The 25,533-nt window shown below is 42.0% G+C and overlaps 1 protein-coding gene across 2 annotated transcripts in view; it reads left to right on the forward strand.

The window, feature by feature from the left end:
- The window catches only part of LOC120063242 (transcription factor 7-like 1-B), a 53,323-nt gene that overhangs the window by 19,074 nt on the left and 8,716 nt on the right, over positions 1 to 25,533 (forward strand). For both annotated transcript variants that reach the window (XM_039013486.1, XM_039013487.1), the window contains exon 4: positions 7,312 to 7,395. In XM_039013486.1, coding sequence (XP_038869414.1) covers positions 7,312 to 7,395 — 84 coding nt within the window. The remainder of the gene's footprint in view (positions 1 to 7,311; positions 7,396 to 25,533) is intronic.

Raw genomic sequence — 25,533 nt, forward strand, 5'->3', positions numbered from 1 at the left:
GCTGCTCCCCAAACAATAAAATGTTGTGTTACTGGACAAACAGTGCCAGGGGAAATTACGTGAAAGACGGACAATGTCTCCTCCGTTATAAGTGTGGCATGGCTTGACATTGGACCGCATTAATACTGAGTTTACCAGGGTAGTCTATCACAATTGAAACCAGATACCACATAATTTACTTCAAATAATTGAGTGTAACAGCGTGACTGCCTACTCTCTTTGAATGAGAAAGTGAGCCTCCTGCCAGACACATTATTATTTTCTTGTGGCTCTAATTATACATTGTTTTATTTGACCAGCCTGCCGTTGTTTTCTGTAATACAATTGCTAACTTATTCCAAACTTTCGCCCCAACAAGTGCTTCTTTTCCAAACCACATCTGATTTGAAATCGTCTTAAAGTAAAACGATACTGTACTTCGTTTAAAGAGACATTCACTGTTCTGCTGTAGCAACATGCTTTAAACTCTGGCAATAATTCTTGATCATGTCAACCCCCCCCCCCCCCCCCCCAAATAAAAATTAACCCTGATAAAAATAACTGCTTGAGCTACAAAAATGCTGTCTCATTAAAGCCACAGTCTTTTTCTCTCTAGTAAAACCCTCAAGGCACTATTCAGAAAGGCCAAAATAGAGGTATATCTTGGGCTTGCACTGTTTGTTCGTGTAAAAAGAGATTCTGTATACATTTGTTTTTGCAGCTAGCCTAGTGGAATGAGACGGAAGTCAAAATTCATTAGTGGGGACTTTACAAATAGAATCTGATTTTTAGCAGCCTAAATAACAGCCTAAATAAATCAGGGCTTGCAGACCAGTATGGCATTTTTCTGAATATACATCACCTAGTCATATGACACTAAAGCTCACTGAGTTCAATACAACTTAATCTATTTCATGTTTGTGTAATTTAGAATTCCTTACAAATGAATCTAATGCATGTGTAAAAGAACGCAAGCTGCCTTTTTTCTGTTGAGCATCAAACCAATTAGGCTCCCGAGTGGCGCAGCGGTCTAAGACACTGCTTCGCAGTGCTAGAGGTGTCACTACAGACCCTGGTTTGATTCTAGGCTGTATCACAACCGACCGTGATGGGGAGTCCCATAGGGCGGCGCACAATTGGCCCAGCGTCGTCCGGGTTAGGGTTTGACTGGGGTAAGCCGTCATTGTAAATAAGAATTTGTTCTTCACTGACTTGCCTAGTTAAATAAAGGTTGAATTAAAAAAAAAAGTGTTGATGATTCTGCAAGTTTTTCTTTGTTTTTCTGTGTCTTAAACGTCAACTTTGTATTTTGTAGACGAGCATGGACCAGTGATGTCACCTCTTTATTTGACCAAGACTGATGGTTGTAAGAAAGCATGGATGGTTGTTATGTTGGATTTATCTGGGACTGTTTGGCACAGTGTGTAACTGATTTAGAATCTTGGCAAAGCCCCTCCACTGTGTTTAAGACCTCCCTCACGCTGCCTCCCCTCTTCACTCTCCTCTCTCCCTCTTTGCGCTAATAGTTCTTTTGTATACAAGAGCATGTTAAGAGGCCAATGAGCCTGGCCTTAATAGGCCATGTTGCCATAGAAACCAGTGCACTCTGGATGGCTGACCTTTGACCCAGTTTTTCCCTGGCTGTGAATAAGAGAGCAGGGCGACCAACCTGGTCACAATAGAGGCCCAGAGAGCTGAGGGAGTGCCCCTGTCACAGTCACTTAACTTCACTCCTCCATGTACTAATGGACACTTTGAATGTGCTAGCCATTAGAAGGATGCTAGTGACACTGCTTGAGACAGCAGCCTTCTCAGGGTTAACCCCATGCATAACCTGGGTGTCTGCTCTGGGCTGGGGCGTTGAGAAATATCACCCCGCTATTCACATATCCTACCAAACACATCTATCATTTTTATGTTCTCAGATTCAAAATGGCATAGTTTGCAATGTATCCATTTGAAGGCTTGTGCATTTGGCACACAGTTTATCCTTAAAGGACTGTTTTTGGGGCTTTGAAAGTGAATTGATAAAGTGTTTCTAGTTGTTATTGCATTGGATTAGCTCATCAACTTTTATTAGACACAAAGATCAATGTAAACACTGATTCAAGGTTATATTTTTCTTTAATGTGAAAACATTTTTGTTAATTGCTGACAACTCCATAAAGGTGGGCAGTGTATATCTATGTTTACATAAGAAATGATAAATACAGGGTGTGGATATATTCACGGTAACAAATTGTTATTTCCATCAATTATGTAGGCACCATAATATTTTCTCTAAGTTCCTTCGTTTTCCTGAGGATTGTTTTCATGGACAACTTCCTCTTAAGGTAATCCACTTTACTGGATAATGGGCTGTTTTTCCACTAACAGCTATTTCTGTGGCCAGTAGCAGCCAAGCTGACCAGCATAACTGCCCATCGTTTCCCCGTCAGTTAACCACTAATTAGCACAATGAGGGCTGGAGTTTGCTTATTAATTGTCTATGTAATTGCCTGTAATGTCCGCAAACAATGGATCTTAATTCAAATTGAGACCATTTTTTTCATTTTATGTCATGCATAGATCAAGTAGAGGTGGCAATGGCTTGCATAAGCAGGTGATCTGAGCGGAAATAAGCAGGGAGGGACTATGGCGTAAGGATTGGCAAGGCCATTGTGTGCTGCTGCTGTTCATATGGGTAGAGGATCATTAACAGCTCACTCTTAACAGCAAGCTGTGTGGCCCATTTATTTTCTGTTGGGGGGCAAAAGAAAACAATGGGGAGGGGCTCTCCACAAAGTAGGTGATTGACATATATGCTGGAGCAATCCCTGGAAGCATTCCTCTTTCCCTGCTGTTTGGAGAAGAGAGTGTTGAGAGTGGGGTTGATGGCCCCAGCCCAGAGCAGACACCCTGCCCGCCAGGCACGTTTTCTGCCCTGGAGTGTCCCTGTCAATTCATCTGCTGGTATTGGAAGGGCAACTCCACCACTTTTCAACCTCATTTTTATTATCTCCAGCACAATACCAGTGTCAACATACTGTATGTGAAAAATGCGCATTTCAAAAAAAGATGTCATCAGCTACAACTTTTAACTTTATATACATCATCAAAAGTTAGAACATTTAACAGTGATTTCCAAACACTGAGATTCATGGTGATGTGGGGAACAAGAAATAGGATTTTTAGCCAAGGTTGCTCGGCACGGACACACCGGTAGCGTTTCCTGGCCGAGAGTACTTCTGAACCGAGTGCCAGCCATAATTTAGAAACCTAGTGCAAACCGATTCTACATGTAGAATTGTGCGAAAATGACTTCCACCAGCGGGTGAACCCTAAAACACACCGTGCTGAATGAACGGCAGATCAACATTCGGTGCAGTGTGTGTGGTCCCTAAAATAGACATTGTAGACATTTTCAAAGACACATTTTTGTAGTTGATTGACTATAGAACAAAATACCCTGAGGATGTGTCAATCGCAGATTGATTAAATTCTTTTCAAGGAGTTGTAACGGCAGATAGTTAGTGGAAAAGTTTGGGCTGTTTTTTCTGTCTCTGGCAGAGTGTCTGACTTACTTTGACAACAAATGTCCGGACATCTGCCTCGCCTCTCCTCCATGCTCTGATGTTGTTGCCTGGCCAGCAGTATGACAGCACACACTTCAGAGATGACAAAGACACTTGGCCATGTTTCCCCCTGCTCTGTGAGAGAAATGTAACAATTACAACCCAACTCTGGCAGTCCGCATGCCCCAGAGCATATGTTGTATTCTCTCTGTTCGAAAAACCAAAGGGCTTCATCTTGGCTTTTGGGAAATTTTCTGTGGTGACTTTGCCACCTTTGTTGCATCTGGGTCCCTGATAAGTAGCACAGTATTCTACTGATGTCTATTCTGAGTTCTGGAGGCAGAGGGAGGCTGGAAGACAATTAGAGGCATGGAAATGGATCAGATAGATGCAGAAGTTGACTTTATTTGCACAGCTCTCACAGCTTCTGAAACTCTTCACCAGAGCAGTCTCTACAGTGAAACCAGTGTCTCTATGGAGGCCAACCTAGGCCTGCTCAAATGGTGTTTTGTTTCTAATGAAATTAAGGGCATCTACAAAGCATTACACGACTCCCTGAAGTTTACTGTAAAGTGTAATTGCTGATTTTAGTTTAAATCTTTTACAGATTATTCAACAAGACTTCAGCCATGGGAACCCCCTTTTTAATAGTATCTTTCTATTTACCATGCGTTCCTTTCTGGGTTTTATGTACGTGCATTTATTTTGGGGGGATTTATTCAAATCTGTTGACCAGGTTTTTGTGTTTTTAGTCAAACACAATTTTTTTTATTGATTTTGATTGAATAAGGGTCCCTTGATTCTTAGCCTAAATGTTCTGTTATTTTGAAGAGAGAACATGACATTCCCACTTTAATTTGAGGCTCCCGCCCCGTACTTGGAGTGAAGGAAAGATCTATATAAAAACTACTCTCAGCTTTTCCTGCATGAGGAACACTGACCTGTGTGTGTGTGTGTGTGTGTGTGTGTGTGTGTGTGTGTGTGTGTGTGTGTGTGTGTGTGTGTGTGTGGAAAGATTTCTAGAAAGCAGTTTAATAACTCTGAGGCCCCCCCTGAGTTGATCCCCTACCACCTCTCCCTCTCTCGTAGTGTGCAGCTGGTGTGTAGTTGACTACAGTGACGTAGGAACTGCTGATACTGGGTGTGTGAGGTAGACATTTTACAGGGATGGTTGGGGAAGATGGTCGTTTTGAAGGGGTCTTTCTCTAACCAGCCGCTCCATCGACTAGACCACTGCGGCCTCCCGGGTGGCGCAGTGGTCTAGGGCACTGCATCGCAGTGCTAGCTGCGCCACCAGAGTCTCTGGGTTCGCGCCCAGGCTGGGCTGGGTTCGCGCCCAGGCTCTGTCGCAGCCGGCCGCAACCGGGAGGTCCGTGGGGCGACGCACAATTGGCATAGCGTCGTCCGGGTTAGGGAGGGTTTGGCCGGTAGGGATATCCTTGTCTCAGTATGTAAAAAAAATGTAATAAAATGTATGCACTCTACTGTAAGTCGCTCTGGATAAGAGCGTCTGCTAAATGACCAAAATGTAAAATGTAAAAAAATGAGTACAGTGGCAATTCTATGAAGGAGACTGGCTCATTTTTCATTTAAAAGTGTCTCAGGGTATGTTCCACAGTCCCCTTAGAAGCTGTCCAATAAGGGAAGGAGGGGCGGGAGAGCTGGGGGCTGGCATGGCCAGGGTAGACCAAACGCTCACAATAGGGCTTGTTTCATTTGTGGAGGGACTTGTGATTGACATAGATTAGACAGTGAAAAATGTATTGTTTTGGTTTTCCCTCCAGAAAGCAGCATTCATTAAGCAGTATGCACAGAACAAAATAAAGTTTCAATAGGGAGCTAGCAGCATCTAAAAGCAAGGGCCTCCTGACAGTTGTATGGACTTGGGCCCATTAGTTGGGACCTGCGATTCAGCCTTGAGCAGTGTGGTGAAAATGAAGAGGACTGATGTCAACTCCAAGAATCCCCCCCCCCCCCCCCTTTTGGATGGGAATAAGGGTCCCCTTCCCCCCTCCCTCAGTACTCTATTGGACCCCAGCTGTCAGGAAACAATACCCTCTGCCTGCTCCGACAAACTCATTCCTGAAAATGTTTTTCTCCCTCTCTCCCTTTCCCCCTCCTGTTATGTCTTTTCCATTTTTAACCCGCAGTCATCCAAGCTTCCTTCCTCCCTATGAACTCAGAGTGATGAATGAAGCTTTAAAAATCTAATCCTGCACAGATGATTGTCAACTCCTTTTAAGCCTTGAAAAGGTTTTTGTCATCTTTCACATGCATGCAGCGAGTTCTCCCCCTTATATACTTTGTGCAACAGTATAATGTATTAAGTGCACAGCCTTGGTTTATGTAAGATGAGGAAACGTGCCATGTCTTATTGTACAATATGGCTTTTTTCCATGCAAAATAGATATTTTATTTATTTTAATCTGGGATATGGATTTTGAGAGAGAGATGAGTAAAATAGCTGATACAACTAAACTGTTAAAATGGTCTTAAACCCTTCAAATCAGTACAGCAAAACAGTTAAAGGTTGCCTGATAAGACCCAAGCCCCAGTGGCAGAGGTTGATTATGGGGACTCTGAGATGCACGTCATTCATCCTTCTCTCTATATAGCCTGCTGCTGACCCAGCCATTTTGAGGAGTGTCATAGTGAACATAAATTAAACTATGGAGTAATGTGCAAAACGACTCGCAATTACTAAACAGCAATGCTGTTCCATCACTACTGACACATGCTGAGGCTTTGGAATCGTGTTGGTATTCTATGCCCAAAAGGCAATGTAGAATATCTATGATACCACAAATGCAGCGGAAACTGAAATTAAAACCCTTTTAATTAATTTGAAATCGTTGGATACCATGGACAAAATGCACATGTATGACCGTCTGCTGTATTCGGTATTTAAACTGATTCACAAACCAGATGGCTGAGCTTTGCATCGGTCTGAGCACCAGCTCCACACACCGCACCAAGACTGATCTAGAAAATCTATTTTAAACGTGTTGCTTTCAGCAGGAGATAAAACAACTCCTCCATACATGACCCTGTTCCATGGGGAGTTACACATGGGCTGGGCGGCCATAAATGAACAATTGTGTTAAACTCTGTGCCAAAAAAATGGAAAGAAAACAGTAATGTTTAAGCCAATGATAACAACTATGATAGCAAGTTGAAAAATGCTAACAATAAAAGTGGATTAGTTTGGTTTGGGTCAAAAGGCCAAAACAATTCACCAGGATGCCATAGGCTTAGTGGGGAGACCCCACCCCTGCCTTTCCCCTCCTGATGGAGCTTCCTTCCAGCTGTCCCTTCCCACCCGCTAGTCGATGGGCGCCCACAGCTGGAACCTTGTTTTTTCCCTGACAAACTGCGATTTCACAGTCCCCCTCCAGTCCGCTATGTTCACATCCCTCTCCCCCTGCTGCCAAAAGCCGGTGTCTGACTCCAACAGCATATGAGTCTCATACAGGTGTCTGTCAGAGTTATGGCTCTCTGCTGGCTCCCACACCATTTATTACATTGTGGTCTGTTCTGGAATCGCTAAACCATATTTCAAGCTATTCATTCTCAACAAGCATTAGCGAGTTAGTCTCGACACATTATAGCAAGTTAGATAATAGCATATGGTGTAAAATTGTGTGATTGTGAACTGTGAGTGTATATGAAGCAGGTTAGGTATTATTGTATAGAAATACATTCCTTTTCTCTGTGATTGCTTTCATTTGAATCTATCTAAATAATCCTGATTTCATGTTACTCCTTCTTCACCCCACAGTACCTGCAGATGAAATGGCCTCTACTGGATGTCCCTGGAGCTGCTGGACTCAAAGACTCCCGCTCCCCCACCCCAGGACACCTAGTGAGTACACCATACCATCTATCCATCCACTGGGTCTAGTAACAGCTCACAGCACCCTTCACTACACTACATCATTACACAACAGTCATCTAGTCATTCCATACCAGTCCAATACATCATTTATCATTCATTATCATATAATTTAAGTTCACGTCCGGCCAGTTCATATGCCTTTCCGTAGATAAGTCGTCCGTGATTATGTTTTGGCACAGCCTCTTTTGTGCACCTCTGGACGTGCCGGACCTGCTGGGCCTGTTACACCTCATATGGAACCGTGTTTTAGTGATAACACTAGATAAACGCCACTAGGGATCAACGTACCATGAAGTGTGGAGAGAAAGTAGAACAGCATATCTTGTTGATCTGGGGTTAGGGAAGTGATCTGTAGATGTGCTCAGAGAGAACCAGCCTCAGTCACCACGCTGTGGGAAAATAACCACAGTGACTCAGCCTGTGACCTCAGTAATCCCGGCTAGACGGGTCTGTTTAGTTTGGTGTGTTTGTCGGATCTCATAAACGCAATGATGCACTTGACAAAGTCCTCATTTAGTGGTGTCAATGGGAAGCTGTTGTCAGTGGGAGCAGTGCAGGCCTATCCCTGGGGAATCCAGAGCTGCTCTGTGGCTGACTTCACTCTCAATTGGAAGCCAATTTAAATATATTTTATTACAATAATTGCTGACCTGTCGGTGACTCTGTGTGCATGGCTCGTTTGTCCGCTGTGCCCTGTTTTGTTCCTGCCAATGGATTTTATTTTATTTACTTAATATATAACATTATGAAATGCATGGTCTTGCATTATGGGACAGCAGAAAATCAGAATAAGGAGCAGAGTAATGGGAAGTGAATCAGGAGGAATTGAAAGGGGCTATTGAAGACTTGACGTGAACACTGAGGACTTTGGCTTGGTTCCATGCTGCCCTGCCTTGGCTGAACTCTGGATTTCTCTGTTGCGGCGAGCCTTCTATATCTGTGCGACGTCTATTGAACCAGGAAGGTCAATAGAGAGAGACTTGTGTACTTTGCCATTCAGACGTGAGGGATTTACTGTAGCTAATTTTGAGGGAGAATATTTGACTTATTTTAATTGCCTAACTTTAGATTTGGTAGTGGACAGTGCTGGTTCCCATCTCAAGTCACTGTCTTCTTTCACTTTTTATATTTTCTTCCCCTTAAATATTTTCTGGCAATAGAGTATTGGGTCATGTGAACTAGAAGAGGAAGTAGCCATTCTAGATCAGGTGATCTGAGACAAAGGGTCATCAGATGTGTGAGCAGAAGCATCCCCTGATACAGAGGGAGTGTAGCAAAGGAAGGCTGGGCCACTGGGGGTTCAGATTGAAACACCTCACTGTGCACACACACACACACACACACACACACACACACACACACACACACACACACACACACACACACACACACCACGGCCATAAACCCACATGCCCTTCTGGTGAGCTGCTGCCAGGGAGCCAGGCTGATTATGTGCTCATTACCCAGGCAGCAGAGAGGGGGAGCAGGAGGCAGGCTCCCCAGGCCTGCAGGGCCCCAGCACTGCACTAATGAGAGCAATGGGAGCGGATGGGAACATGCAGAGGTACACGGGGGTCCAGGGATTACTGCCCAGGGGCCAGGGCCAACACCAGCCAGAGGGACCTGAGGAAAGGGAGCCAGGGGACAGCAGCAGGGCTTCCATCAACCACAATATTGATGTATTCCTGCTCTTTTCTGCAAGCACTCATTACATGTCATAATTGTATATTCATGATGGCTGGCGTGGAGACAGCGTTTTTCTCTGATATTGATTGTGGGACTCCTGGGGGTGACCCTCAAGTATACACATGCATATACCTTCAGAATCTTCAATTGTTCATACACATATGGCCATTTTACTGATTACTTATCTGCCCTAGAATGTGTTTGTAGAAAGGCATTCTCCCCCTTAGTGTATTTGCTGATGAATTAGTCATTTAGCAGCAGTTCTACAGCAGTAATGAGATGATGATGCCATCGCTGATGATCAGATTCCTGGTGACTCGGATCATCAAGTGTCCCTCACGGTGCCTGGCCTGCAGCAGACAACAATGTGAATTGTAATGAATGATGGAGCTGGTCTCACTAGGACTCCTCTCGTTGTCTTAGTGGACCAGGAGCGAGAGGAAGCTTTGAAAAAGAAATGAAACCCTTGTTTGGATATGAGAAGCCTGTGGAATGGGGAAGTCTGTCCTGTAGCTGCTGTGCAGATTGGGTCCATAAGGCCCGTATGCTAATCAGAGCCTGCTCCGGCCGAGATCCTCAATTATTTACGAGACAGGTTTGTTTAGCATTCAGTTGGTATTGCTTTTGGTGGTATGGGTGGGCAGACTAGGGAGAAGGGAACAATAGAAGGGAACAAGCTTGTCTGTGAATACCCACCCCCGCCCCATATCATACTCAGAGGGCTACCTCTTCATTCATTATACATCAATGGCGATGCAGGGCCAGTTGATGTATTGTGGGAGTCAGCCCTTGCCTTGTCTCTCCACCAGTAGTGTCCGGCCTTGCTGAAGCAGACTGGACAGGGAGAGAGCTGTCTGCCATCTGGCACCACAGATCATGTGCGTTTGCACAGCAGCAATAACGTACTCCTCAAACTAGAGTAATGCAGCCCGATCATAACCATGGAGGTCATGCTGCCAATACCATTCCTTCAGGTCATTCTACCATTCCTACTGATTGGTCCGTGTTAGACTGTTCGACATGTCATTAGTTAGAAGTGACTCAACATTACAGTGGCACTCCAGTCTCCTTCTCACCTCATTTAACACCTGATTTAGTTAAGAAAAGGCACATCTCAATAGGTGGTCCAGGTAAGTCATGACATCACAAGTAGGGGGGTGGGTCTTTCCTCGTTTATTCTCTATTGCTCCTCAACGGAGGGGGAGGCCGATGACATCACAACTTCCCATCAGACCAACTCATTGATTGCCCTTGTCTAAAAAAAACACTACTTTCCTAAAAACATATATTTTTACCTTTTAGTGTGTGTACCAGTGTAGAAAAATCGATTTTTGGCGCTGGCCAATTGTCGCGGAAAATAAGAAAATCCCATTGCGAAGTAATGCTTTTTAGCCTATTCATTGATGGAAATACCAGTCTATGGAAATTAATTTGACTGGTCATGCTTATCGGTCTATAGGTTAATTTGCATAATTTAGTGGAATTAAATAGGCGAGTGTGTAGTCTGCAGTATATTCATTATGTACCTTTTTTATCACACACGTACAGCATACAAAGCCTTTGAGCGGAAAATCTGTCAGACAGCGCGAGAGCTGCTGCTGCTGCATCTCAAATGGCAAGGAAGACGGGCTTCATCAGCGTGTCACACACCACTGTGCAATGAGCTGGAGGCAGTAGGCTAGGCATTTTGAAAACAACATACTTCATTGTTTGAAACCTGAATGGTTGATTACATTATGAGGCATGTATTTCCTTGCTACTAAATCTCTTAGTGGATATTTTCATCTGTCACATGAAACCTCTCACATGAAGTGCCCTTTTGACAATGGTGTTTTCCTGCTAATTGCATTATGGAACGAACATTCACGTGTAGCCTACTGCCTTGTGTGGATTGCTGCGCTTATAATGTTAAGAACATTTTAAGCTAAACGTTCTGATCTGTTTCATCAGATGCATTGAGAAAAAAAAAATGTTTGATGTAGCCAAGGCCTACTGGTTGTATGAATTTGGGATCAATCTTCCCACAACTGTCCCAGAGTCTGTTTGGAATAGACTATTTCCTTCTCGACAAGCTGACCAAATAGAACAGGTCAACTTTCCTACTATGGGGGATAGTAGATTGACAAAGGCTAGTGATTTTGCTGTGCGTTACTCATCTTGGAGGCTGAGGAAAAGTAAATGTGGACAGTTAGTCTAAACATCTTCAAAGTGCGCATCAGAATTTGGTAAGAAGGACCGCACATCGTTGCATCCTCGACTTGCATGTTCTGTTAATATGAATGACCATAATCTAAATGTGATTTCTGTCATTCTGAGCACTGTGAATGGACGCCCTAATCAGGTTATGCACCTTACGCATATGAGTCCGATACATTTCTCAAATGTCCTGTAAATTAAAATGTTACCGGTCAAATGTCAAGCGGCACTTTTTGGAAATGGAAACCCTGTGTACTTCACTGTATTTATACACTACCGAAGTATGTGGATACCTGCTCGTCGAACATCTCATTCTAAAATTGTGGGCATTAATATGGAGTTGGTCCCCCCCTTTGCTGCTATAACAGCCTCCACTCTTCTGGGAAGGCTTTCTACTAGATATTGGAACATTGCTGCAGGGACTTGCTTCCATTCAGCCACGAGCATTAGTGAGGTCTGGCACTGATGTTGGGCGATTTAGGCCTGGCTTGCAGTCGGCGTTCCAATTCATCCCAAAGGTGTTCAATGGGGTTGAGGTCAGGGCTCTGTGCAGGCCAGTCAAGTTCTTCCACACCAATCTTGACAAAACATTTCTGAATGGACCTTGCTTTGTGCACGGGGGCGTTGTCATGTTGAAACAGGAAAGGTCCTTCTCCAAACTTTTGCCACAAAGTTGGAAGCACAGAATTGTCTAGAATGTCATTGTATGCTGTAGCGTTATGATTTCCCTTCACTGGAACTAAGGGGTTGAGTCTGAAGCATGAAAACAGCCCCAGACCATTATTCCTCCTCCACCAAACTTTACAGTTGGCACTATGCATTGGGGCAGGTAGCGTTCTCCTAGTATTCGCCAAACGCAGATTTGTCTGTCGGACTGCCAGATGGTGAAGCGTGATTCATCATTTGAGGGAACGCGTTTCCACTGCTCCAGAGTCCAATGGCGGCAAGCTTTACACCACTCCAGCTGACACTTGGCATTGCGCATTGTGACCTTAGGTTTCTGTGCGGCTGCTTGGTGATGGAAACCCATGAAGTTCCCAATGAACAATTCTTGTGCTGACGGTGCTTACAGAGGCAGTTTAGAACTTGGTAGTGAGTGTTGCAACCAAGGACTCGATTTTTACACGATACGTGCTTCAGCACTCGGTGGTTCCGTTCTGTGAGCTTGTGTGGCCTACCACTTCACGGCTGAGCCGTTGTTGCTCCTTGACGTTTCCACTTCACAATAACAGCACTTACAGTTGACGGGCAGCTCTAGCAGGGCAGAAATTTGACCAACTGACTTGTTGGATAGGTGGCATCCTATGACTGCAACGTTGAAAGTCACTGAGCTCTTCATTAAGGCCATTCTACTGCCAATGTTTGTCTATGTAGTTTGAATGGCTGTGTGGTCCATTTTATGGACTGAAATGGCCGAATCCACTAATTTGAAGGGGTGTCCACATAATTTTCACTAGCAAAAGTTAAAACATCAATGGAGGATGTTTACAAAGAATGTGACTTCCTAATGAGATCTGACAGCCCTAACTTCAGTGTTTGTCTGCCCAGTCCAGTCATCAGATCATCAGTACTCACAGCTCAAAATGGCCTCCTGCTCTGAATTTGACAAAGACAGAGGAATTCTTCAATCTTGTGTTTCAGTACCCCATTACAGAACAATCATGTTGACAACAGGAGCATTGGTCTTGGTCACTGTGTCAGCAGCTTGTCATAACTCACTTAGAGCAGGATGGAGGTCACCAGATTGCTTGTTAAGTGAATCAAAGTGGTAAGAGCTCAGCATTGACATGGGTGTGCATCCAAAAATGGCTTGTCCATGGAGTTTCTGTTGATATTTTCAGTACATTAGACTGAATAGCAGTTTTTGTAAAGACATCGAATGAGAATAGTACAGGTTGGTTTTGGCAAAGCTACTTTCTGCTAGCTTGCAGTCAAAATTTGTTTTACTGGGTGTGCTCTGAGATTTGCCATGTTGCATTACGCATTAAACAACCAGAGTCCATCATAAAATCAAAGGTTTTGGAAAGCCTTAACTGAATACTGATGGGAAGGCTGCAGTCCTTCCATGGCTCTGCAGAAACCTTGCTTTTATAGACACACACTGGACTCAGTACCTCAGTGAAAGTCAAAATATAGGAACCAGTTCCCAACATCCAAGTACATAGCCATCTGAAAACCAAAACTTTCATAATCGGCTATTTGATTAATCAGTGTTGAATAATTATTCTCTACATCCTTTTTTAGTAATTTCACCATGTTTGTAGGTTTCCAGTAGTTACCACAGCCACAAATTCATGAAAACAAAATGTAGCTTTTTGTTTATATTTTAAGGGTATGGTTAGCAGTGTGGTTAAGGTTAGGTTTGAAATCACATCTAAAGAAGATAAGTTGAACAAATAGGACGGAATCTATGACTTTGTGGCTGTGGTAACTAGTGCTGACTATGTTTGTGTCAATGCTTGCCTTTTCGCTTGCCCTCTCAGTTCCTCGTGACCTAGGTGAAACACTAAATTATTTATTGGTGTCTAGCAACTGCAACGTGACACGGCCATTTTGTTAACTTTAAATGTAATTGCCATTGACCCTTTCAGTGGGGATGACTGGTCAGACGTAAAGCGACGCAGCTTGTCTGTGCCATAGTTTTTGGTGGGCTTGTTCTAAAAGCATACGACAGTCAGTCCACTCTTATGTCCTTTTCCTGTTGGCATTGAAAAACAATTATTGGATTTCTCAGCATGCCATGCATTCTTTTCACTCTTTCTTTCCTGGAGTTTTGAAAAGCCTCTGAGCCTCCCACCCAGAAGGGGTCACGTAGCAGAAAGGCACACACAAAGCTCTGGGGTTATTCAGTTTCTTCTGAGCGCTCTTCCCCATCGGCTGTTTGCCTAGTAATTCAATTCAGATGTGCAGGATCCAAAAACATGTTTATTTGAATGAAATCTACCCCTCCACCCACATTGACCAAGGACTAAGCTTTTCTTAGCAGTGTTCCAAGTTTAACGGCCCAGTGAGGTACTGCCACCTTGGCCTCTTTCGCCTCAAACTGCTTAACAGACAGCCACCTTGTCTCTGCACTGGCTCAGCAACGTTTTGCTATTTTTCATCTTCCTGTTACCGTGTCAACTCGAATCCAATATCATTCAACAGTGTTGCCACACGTCAGTTGTGAAGGCATTGTGCTTTGTTACAGTGGACTGGGTAGTTTAACGAGCAGGCAGGTCTATGTAGAGAGCACGATGTCTGTGTGTCAATGCAGGTCCCGCCTGCCTCCAGATTGCTCCTTCTATGTCCCGGTCGTCACGTAGATGTTGTTTTTATTTAAAACGCAGCTCATGATCCATGTGGTTTCCATATTACACCTTGACCGTGGATCATGAACCCAAGCATGTGAGGCTGTGATGGGTAAAGGGATAATTAGAGGCTGAATGGAGGTATTGATGGGCTGGGGAGTTCCTCCTTTTATTTCGAACCATGATTTAAGTTGGCGTTCTTCACTTTTACATGTTAAGACGACTTGTTTTTGTGCGATTTATTCTTTTCATGTTGGCTAACTGGTAACTACTGTTGAACTGCTATCCAACTGAAAGTTCAATGTGACAGAATGAAGAAGTGTAATACCAATGCTTTTATTTAATTGTAACTACTCGCAATATTCTGATCTAGAGGGAGGGACTTGCTTATTGCTTTTCTGTCAGCACCTAATAACCCAGTAGAAGTTGAGGTAACCATTTATGTACTTAAAGGTAGACCACAATGGGACCTCTCCTCTGAAGATGGTTTAAACAGGTAGGCCGCTGGCCTAAATGCTTTTGCATGTGGACAGCCCACGTCTACATATTTCTGTTCCATTTTTTTGCTTGCTTTACTCGTATGCATACTGGTCTTCATGTTGAAACTGGCGCTGTTAAACTTTAAACTCTCTTCTGAGCGAACACATGATTGGTGTATTCCAAAGTATGAATTATTAATGGCGATCGTTTCCAATTCTCACTGAAGTGCTTCCCAAAAATGTGTTGGCTCTCAGGTCTAGAGGTCTCAAACAGCATCCACAATATAGGGAAAATTCACTCACATTGTACATGAAGTGGAACAACAAAGAATGCCTAAAGTATACATGACATTTGGGCTTTGGGTTTTCTACATTATGCATAAATGCTTTATGCAACCATCCAGTCTTTTCTCTAGTTTTTTTAGCAGCGGTGGCAACAGTCGCAGAAAGGAGGGGATACCCATTTGACTTCGTCATTGCGCTAATGCTAGTAAGGGAAGTCCCCCCCCAATTGTACAAAATAACATGGCAAGTTATTGGCACCGAGCGCAGCATATACACGATGGACAAATACACTACTTCTGGCGGTGTTTCATCCAAAGTTGATGGCAAATGCCATGCTGCAAATGAGCTGTGTAACACTCCAAAATTCCTATAGTGGGCGAGTTTGTTCTATCTAAATTTTTCATAGGCTTTATGTAACGCAAGTCAAGACCCAAGAGTAAAATTTTGAGATTTTGAAAGTTTTGGCAAAAACTTATCACCCCCTTAAAAAAGTGCTTTCTGGACCGTTTTTCGAAATTCTTTCGAGTTTTATGTCAATTACACAAGTGTAAGAACTGTATGAAAATACATTAGTCACATTTTATTATCATAATTTTTTGTAAATGTTTATTTGAACTTAAGGAATATGTTTTGTGCATTTGCAATGTGATTTCATAGGAAGTCAAAAGTCAAAAGTCAAAAATGTCAAAAATTTGGAAAAAAACGTATAACCTCCTTTAAAAAAGTGCTTTCTGGACCGTTTTTTGAAATTCTTTCGATTTTTAGGTCAATTACACATGTATAAGAACTGTATGAAGATACTTTAGTCACATTTTTTTATCATAATTTTTTTTTAAATGTTTACTTGTACTTAAGGAATATGTTTTGTGCATTTGCAATCTGATTTAATATGAAGTCAAAAATGTGAATAAATTAGAAAAAACTTATCAACCCCTTTAAAAAAGTGCTTTTTGGATTTCATAGTCGAAAATAACATTTTGTTTTTAAAAGGCCAAAATGAAGCATTTAAAACCGTTTTGAAAAATGACGCCTGGTAACCCAAAACATAGAATATTTTTTGACTTTTTTTGGAAACCTCCTTAAATCACTCAGGCCGGACCCCCATTGACTCGAGAAGAAAAAACAAAACAAAAATTCCAGAAGAAAAAACATAGAATATTTTCTGACTTTTTTTGAAAACCTCCATAAATCACTCAGGCCAGCACACATTGATTTTTGTCCGTAGAATAGTGCTCCCAGAGCGGGTATGGAATTCTGGATGCCCCCTAAAAGCAATTTCAACCATGGCACCTGGTAACCCAAAAAAAATACCAGGTGCACGAAAAGTTTGGACTTAGAATATTTTTTGAGTTTTTTGGAAAAACTCCATAAATCACTCAGGTCATTGACTCGAGAAGAAAAAACATAAAATATTTTCAAGAAAAAAAAACAATATTTTTTTACTTTTTTTGAAAACCTCCATAAATCACTCAGGCCAGCACCCATTGATTTTTGCCCGTAGTATAGTGCTCCCAGAGTGGGTATGGAAGTCTGGATCCCCCCTAAAAGCATTTAAGGCTCTGTGTGTCTTTAAGCACCATACTTTTTCATTCCATCCTTGCTGTGTGTGTCTGTGTGTGTGTATGTGAGCTTTTCTTTGACATCTGTTTAGAGAAATGACTGATTTACAGTGCATGAAGGTTGCCTAATCACACACTTAAAGTTTTGGAGAGATCTGACTTTTTTAACCCTTTGAAACAGCACCTATGACCCCATTTTAAGGCACTTCCGGTTGGCACAGGAAGCTATAAGTAAAGACCTATCCTGATCGGGGTATGCTTTTACAGAATCCTGAGTTTTAAGTCTATACGTTAAGAACTGACTGATTTACACAGGGTTGAATGCACTATATATCACAAACTGCTGGTTGGGTAAAACACTTTTAGGGTGATTTTATCACTTCCGGTTGCTCCAGGAAGCTTAGAATCAACACAGGTAGACCTCATAGTGGCTTGATGGATTGTCATTGAAGACAGGTTCATAAGACATTCATAACCCACATAGGGTTTATTTAAAGAATGCACGTTACATTTGCATATGATTCAACAGTGAAAAACATCACATCATATTGCAAACATAACACACTGTTGAATCATATTGCAAACACACACTGTTACATTTGCAATATGATGTGTTGAATCATATTGCAAACATAACACACAGTGTTACATTTGTAATATGATGTGTTGAATCATATTGCAAACATAACACACAGTGTTACATTTGCAATATGATGTGTTGAATCATATTGCAAACATAACACACAGTGTTACATTTGTAATATGATGTGTTGAATCATATTGCAAACATAACACACAGTGTTACATTTGTAATATGATGTGTTGAATCATATTGCAAACATAACACACAGTGTTACATTTGCAATATGATGTGTTGAATCATATTGCAAATGTAACGTGCATTCTTTAAATACTTTAGAAATACAAAATTGAACGTCCTGATGACCTCAGGATGGCCGGGCAGTGTTAGTGGTTCCTCTCCATCGCTCGTTGCGTGGTAATTTCATCATGTCGATTTTGGTGATGGTACCCCCCCGTTGAAACATATTGCAAATGCACAAAAGTCAACTAGCAAGTCAGTGTCCATCAGTCAATTGGATATTGTCAGACACCAAACTGATACCATCTGACACTAAACTCACTTTTTCCAACTCCTTTAGAAGCCAACTATAACATATTTCAGAGCAGGCCCAAAATTCACAGCGCCTTCCATTTAAACCATAATAAAACAAATAATACGTAGTTATGTTCTAGCTGCGGGTCCAGTTCTCACATTATGTTTAGCCCTATGTGAGGCGACCTCGAATCCTAAGTTTCGGCTCGATAGGTCATTCGGTGCCCGAGCAATACCTTAATTGGTGCTGAAAATCCACTTTTTTCATTGCCTTGCTACGGGGTCCTTGAATGAGCAATCAAACAGGCTCGTTGGGGTCTGACTCTATGGGCCGAGCCGGTTTCAATGCACCTAGTCTTGAGACTCTGGGACTTTTCTAAATGTCGTCCGTTTCGTTGAGCTGAAAATGAATTGAAAACATAGCAAATACACGAGGCTGTTTATCGGTCTGAGAACCTTCTAGAGCCACATAACTCACCGTGCACAATCGACCTGAGGTCTAGAACAGGTTTGTAAAGTTTCAGAACTCTAAGTCTGGCGGTTCTTTAAAAGTTGGAACAAAAGTAACTACTACAGGCACTGTCTGCCTCTTAGCCCCTCAGTGTGTCCCTCCATCATTTCTGTTTGGGTGTGTAAATTTTTCTTTGAAATCTGATGGGACTAATGACTGATTTACAGTTCAGGAGGGTTGCCTAATCACAATTATGAAGTTTTGGAAAGATTTGACATTTTTAACCCTTCAAAACAGCCCATTTGACACCAATTATGGCACTTCCGGTTGGCACAGGAAGCTGAAAGTAAAGACATATACTCACTGGAGTATGCTGTTACAGAATCCTGAGTTTTAAGTCTATATGTTAAAAATTGACTGATTTACATAGGGCTGAATGCACTATTTCTCTCAAATTGCAGGGTGCTTATTGCAAACACTTTTAGGGTGATTTTAACCACTTCCGGTTGCTCCAGGAAGCTTAGAATCGACACAGGTAGACCTCATGGTGGCCTAATGGACTGTCATCAAAGACAGGTTCATAAGACATTCATAACCCACATAGGCTTCAGGTTGAATTTAGGGGAGCAGTCAATGTATTCCTATGGGGCGAAATGTCATTGTAAACTGTTTGATGTAAACACCTTCTTTTAACTGTGAAGGGTTAATGCCACAAGCTCAAGGATAGGCTTGCACAGATCGGGAGGACCTTAAGAACATTCCTGAGGTGAAATTGTGTTTCTAACCTTAACGGTTCTCTCTCTGTCTCCCAAAAGCAAATAAAATTGACATTGAGGTCAAAAGGTCATTCGTGTCCGTTCTCTTGTAACGGTCGCTGCGCTCAGACCGAGTGAGCTACGGTCAAGCGGGGCATCTCGTTGAACTCGGCACGGCCTAGGGATAATGGGAATGCCATTGCCGGCTTTGTGTGTCTTTAAGCACCGTACTTTTTCACTCCATCATTGCTTTGTGTGTGTGTTTTTGTGTGAGAGAGAGCTTTCCTTTGACATCTGCTTAGAGAAATGACTGATTTACAGTTCATGAGGCTTGTCTAATCACACAAATGAAGTTTTGAAAAGTTCTGACCTTTTTAACCCTTCGAAACAGCACCATGACACCATTTTAAGGCACTTCCGGTTGGCACAGGAAGCTATAGGTAAACACATATCTTGACTGGGGTATGCTGTTACAGAATCCTGAGTTTTAAGTCTATACGTTAAGAATTGACTGATCTACATAGGGTTGAATGCAGTGATTTTCAAAATTGCAAGTCATGTATATCTGGACACTTTTTAGGGTGATTTTAACCACTTCCGGTTGCTCCAGGTAGCTTAAAATCAACACAGGTAGACCTCATAGTAGCCTGATGGATTGTTATCAAAGACAGGTTCATAAGACATTCATAACCCACATAGGCTTCAGGTTGAATTTAGAGGAGCAGTCAATGTATTCCTATGGGGCGAAATGTCATTGTAAAATGTTTGATGTAAACGCCTTCTTTTAACTGTGAAGGGTTAATGCCACAAGGTCAAGGTTAGGCTTGCACAGATCGGGAGGACCTTAGGATTGTTCCTGAGGTAAAATTGTGCTTCTAACCTTAACGGTTCTCTCTCTGTCTCCCAAAAGCAAATAAAATTGACATTGAGGTCAAAAGGTCATTTGTGTCCGTTCTCTTGTAACGGTCGCTGCGCTCAGACCGAGCGAGCTACGGTCAAGCGGGGCATCTCGTTGAACTCGGCACGGCCTAGAGATAATAGTAATGCCATTGTGGGCTTTGTGTGTCTTTAAGCACTGTACTTTTTCACTCCATCCTTCCTTTTTGTGTGTGTGTGTTTGTGTGAGAGAGCTTTTCTTTGACATCTGTTGGGATAAATGACTGATTACAGTTCATGAGGGTTGTCTAATCACACAAGTGAAGTTTTGAAAAGATCTGACCTTTATTACCCTTCAAACCTGACCCTGTGGCACCATTTTAAGGTACTTCCAGTTGACATAGGAAGCTGAAATTGAACACATACCCTCCTTGGCGTAGGCTCTTATATAATATTGAGTTTTAAGTCTTTATGTTAAGAACTGACTTATTTAAAGAGGGTTAAATGAGTGTGTGTTATTTCATAAAATCATATAAAATCACAGGATTCTCGCAGAGCTTCGAGACCCACTTTAAAAATGTACGTCTGAACACACTGCAACTGGATCTGTGAATTTTTTGAAAAAAAAATTCCTCTTTGTGAACATCACCAAACGGTCAATGTACGATTTCTCTTAAATTACGATAGATAAATGGCTGGTTCTTTTTTTCCTGACACCGTATGCTTATGTACTTTGACATGAAGCGGTCAAATTAGCACCCTACTTGCGTTTTAACCCATTAATCCCAGAAAAATGGCCATAACTCAAAAAGCGCCGAGGTCTCGACGCCATCTTGTTCGGGGCCAACTGCCCATTACTCCAAACCTACGCTCGCCGAGTTTCGTCTTCGAAATATTTTCAGTTTAGGAGAAAAGGCCGCGCTCGTTTGCCACGTGCTCGTGCGCCTGCAATATGATTTATTTTCCCTCTTGTGGGAATTTTCGAGAATGCGGAAACCGAAACGGAAACCGAAACGGAAACCGAAAGTCCGAGACGTTTTTTTGAGTGACTTCCTGAAAGAGCTCTCCGCCGCCCACGGCCCGACGCCGTCCGCGATTTTCTGCGACGTCGCAAGACGTCAGGTAAGGGACCGTACATTTGCAATGGGACTTTCTTCACTAACCATACGGCTCCCGTCTCACACTTCCCTTAAGGTATGTGAGCAACCTCCTTCTAACTGCAAGCAGAGACATAAAAATGGTATCCATGAGTTCATCTGACTCTGAGAAAGTAGATAAAGGGCCTCATTTCCAAAATCCCCAAGTATCCCTTTAAGTTTACACTGTTGGCATTTTTCCATCCCGGAAAAGGGGTTTTCTTTATTTGTACTATTTTCTACATTGTAGAATAATAGTGGGGACATCAACACTATGACAGAACACACATGGAATCAAGTAGTAATGAAAAAAGTGTAAAACAAATCAAAATATATTTTTGGTTCTTCAAAGTAGCCACCCTTTGCCTTGATGACAGCTTTGCACATTCTCTCAACCAGCTTCATCTGGAATGCTTTTCCAACAGTCTTGTAGGAGTTCTCACACATGCTGAGCACTTGTTAGCTGCTTTTCCTTCACTCTGCGGTCCGACTCATCCCAAACCATCTCAATTTGGTTGAGGCCTAGAGGATTGTGGAGGCCAGGTCAACTGATGCAGCACTCATCACTCTCCTTCTTGGTAAAATAGCCCGTACACAGCTTGGAGTTGTGTTGGGTCATTGTCCTATTGAAAAACAAATGATAGTCCCACTAAGCCTTAACCAGATGGGATGGCGTATCACTGCAGAATGCTGTGGTAGCCATGCTGGTTAATTGTGCCTTGAATTCTAAATAAATCACAGACCGTGTCACCAGCAAAGCACCCCCACACCAGCACACCACGGTGGGAACCACACATGTGGAGATCATCCATTCACCTACACTGCGGTTGGAACCAAAAATCTCAACTCCTCAGACCAAAGGACAGATTTCCACCGGTCTAATGTTCATTGCTCGTGTTTCTTGGCCCAAGTAAGTCTCTTCTTCTTATTGGTGTCCATAAGTAGTGGTTTCTTTGCAGCAATTTGACCACAAAGGCCTGATTCACACAGTCTCCTCTGAACAGTTGATGTTGTGTGTGTTACTTGAATTCTGTGAAGCATTTATTTGGGCTGCAAACTGAGGTGCAGTTAACGCTAATGAACTTATCCTCTGCAACAGAGGAAACTCTGGGTCTTCCTTTCCTGTGGTGTTCTTCATGAGAGAGAGTTCCATCATAGTGTTTAATGGTTTTTGCGACTGCACTTGAAGAAACTTTCAAAGTTCTTAAAATTTTCCGAATTGACTGACCATGTCGTAAAGTAATGATGGACTGTCGTTTTCTCTTTGCTTATTTGAGCTGTTCTTGCCATTGTATGGACTTATTCCTATTTGGTCAAATACCATCTTCTGTATACCCACCCATACCTTGTCAAAACATAACTGATTGGCTCAAATGCATTAAGAAGGGAAAAAATCCACAAATTAACTTTTAAGAAGGCACACCTGTTTAATTAAAATGCATTCCAGGTGACTACCACATGAAGCTGTTTGAGAGAATGCCAAGATTATGCAAAGCTGTCATCAAGGCAAAGGATGGCTACTTTGAACAATCTCAAATTTAAAATATTTTGATTTATTTAACACTTTTTTGCTTACAACATAGTGTTGATGTCTTCACCATTATTCTACAATGTAGAACATAGTACAAATAAAGAAAAACCCTGGTATGAGTAATTGTGTCCAAACTTTTGACTGGTTGTATGTATGTATGTACATTAGAGGTCGACCGATTATGATTTTTCAATGCCGATACCGATTATTGGAGGACAAAAAAAAGCCGATACCGATTAATCTGCCAATTTTAAAATAATTATATATATATATTTGTAATAATGACAATTACAATACTGAATGAACACTTTTTAATTTTTTAAAACTTAATATAATACATCAATAAAATCTATTTAGTCTCAAATAAATAATGAAACATGTTCAATTTGGTTTAAATAATGCAAAAACAAAGTGTTGGAGAAGAAAGTAAAAGTGCAATAGTTGCCATGTAAAAAAGCTAATGTTTAAGTTCCTTGCTCAGAACATAAGAACATATGAAAGCTGGTGGTTCCTTTTAACATGAGTCTTCAATATTCCCAGGTAAGATGTTTTAGGTTGTAGTTATTATAGAATTATTTCTCTCTACCATTTGTATTTCATATACCTTTTGACTATTGGATGTTCTTATAGGCAATATAGTATTGCCAGCCTAATCTCGGGTGTTGATAGGCTGAAAGTCATAAACAGTGTAATGCAGGAAAGTGCTGTTTGAATGAATGCTTACGAGCCTGCTGCTGCCTATCACCACTCAGTCAGACTGCGCTATCAAATCATAGACTTAATTATAATATAATAACACACAAATACGAGCCTTAGGTCATTAATATGGTCAAATCCGGACACTATCATTTAGAAAACAAAACGTTTATTCTTTCAGTGAAATACGGAACCGTTCTGTATTTTATCAAACGGGTGACATCCCTACGTCTAAATATTGCTGTTACATTGCACAACCTTCAATGTTATATCATAATTATGTACAATTCTGGCAAATTAATGACGGTCTTTGTTAGGCAGAAATGGTCTTCACACAGTTCGCAACGAGCCAGGCAGCCTAAAGTGCTGCATATACTCTGACTCTGCTTGCACAGAACGCAAGAGAAGTGACACAATTTCACTAGTTAATTAAAATAAATTAATGTTAGCAGGCAATATTAACTAAATATGCAGGTTTAAAAATATATACTTGTGTATTGATTTTAAGAAAGGCATTGATGTTTATCGTTAGGTACACATTGGTGCAACGACAGTGCTTTTTTCGCAAATGCACTTGTTAAATCACCCATTTGGCGAAGTAGGCTGTGATTCGAAGATAACGTCACGGGCACCACATCGAAAAGCTAGATAAACTAGTAATCTCAACTAGTGATTATGTTAAGAATGCTTGTTTTTATAAGATAAGTTTAATGCTTGCTAGCAACTTACCTTGGCTCCTTGCTGCACTCGCGTAACAGGTAGTCAGCCTGCCACGCAGTCTCCTCGTGGAGTGCAATGTAATCGGCCATAATCGGTGTCCAAAAATGCAGATTACCGATTGTTATGAAAACTTGAAATCATCCCCAATTAATCGGCCATTCCGATTTAATCGGTCGACCTCTAATGTACATTGAAGTCGGCAGTTTACATAAACCTTAGCCAAATACATTTAAACTCAGTTTTTCACAATTTCTGACATTTAATCCTAGTAAAAATTCCCTGTCTTAGGTCAGTTAGGATCACCACTTTATTTTAAGAATGTGAAATGTTAGAATAAAAGTAGAGAGAATGATTTATTTCAGCTTTAATTTCTTACATCACATTCCCAGGGGGGTCAGAAGTTTACATACACTCAATTAGTATTTGGTAGCATTGCCTTTGAATTGTTGAACTTGGGTCAAACGTCTCCGTTAGCCTTCCACAGGCTTCCCACAATAAGTTGGGTGAATTTTGTCCCATTCCTCCGTACAGAGCTGGTGTAACTGAGTCAGGTTTGTAGGCCTCCTTGCTCGCACACGCTTTTTCAGTTCTACCCACACATTTTCTATAGGATTGAGGTCAGGGCTTTGTGAAGGCCACTCCAATACCTTGACGTTGTTGTCCTTAAGCCATTTTGCCACAACTTTGGAAGTATGCTTGGGGTCATTGTACATTTGGAAGACCCATTTGCGACCAAGCTTTAACTTCCTGACTGATGTCTTGAGATGTTGCTTCAATATATCCACATAATTTTCCTTGCTCATGATGCCATCTATTTTGTGAAGTGCACCAGTCCCTACTGCAGCAAAGAACCCCCCACAATATGATGCTGCCACCCCCGTGCTTCATTTTTTTGGCTTGCAAGCCTCCCCCCGTTTCCTCCAAACACAACGATGGTCATTATGGCCAAACAGTTCTATTTTTGTTTCATCAGACCAGAGGACATTTCTCCAAAAAGTACGATCTTTGTCCCCATGTGCAGTTGCAAACCGTAGTCTGGCTTTTTTATGGCGGATTTGGAGCAGTGGCTTCTACCTTGCTGAGCTGCCTTTCAGGTTATGTTGATATAGGACTCGTTTTACTGTGGATATAGATACTTTTGTACCTGTTTCCTCCAGCATCTTCACACGGTCCTTTGCTGTTCTGGGATTGATTTGCACTTTTCGCACCAAAGTACGTTCATCTCTAGGAGACAGAACGCGTCTCCTTCCTGAGTGGTATGACGGCTGCGTGGTCCCATGGTGTTTATACTTGCGTACTATTGTTTGTACAGATGAACGTGGTACCTTCAG

Source organism: Salvelinus namaycush, chromosome 18 (assembly GCF_016432855.1).
Source record: "Salvelinus namaycush isolate Seneca chromosome 18, SaNama_1.0, whole genome shotgun sequence".
Classification (NCBI taxonomy): Eukaryota; Metazoa; Chordata; class Actinopteri; order Salmoniformes; family Salmonidae; genus Salvelinus; species Salvelinus namaycush.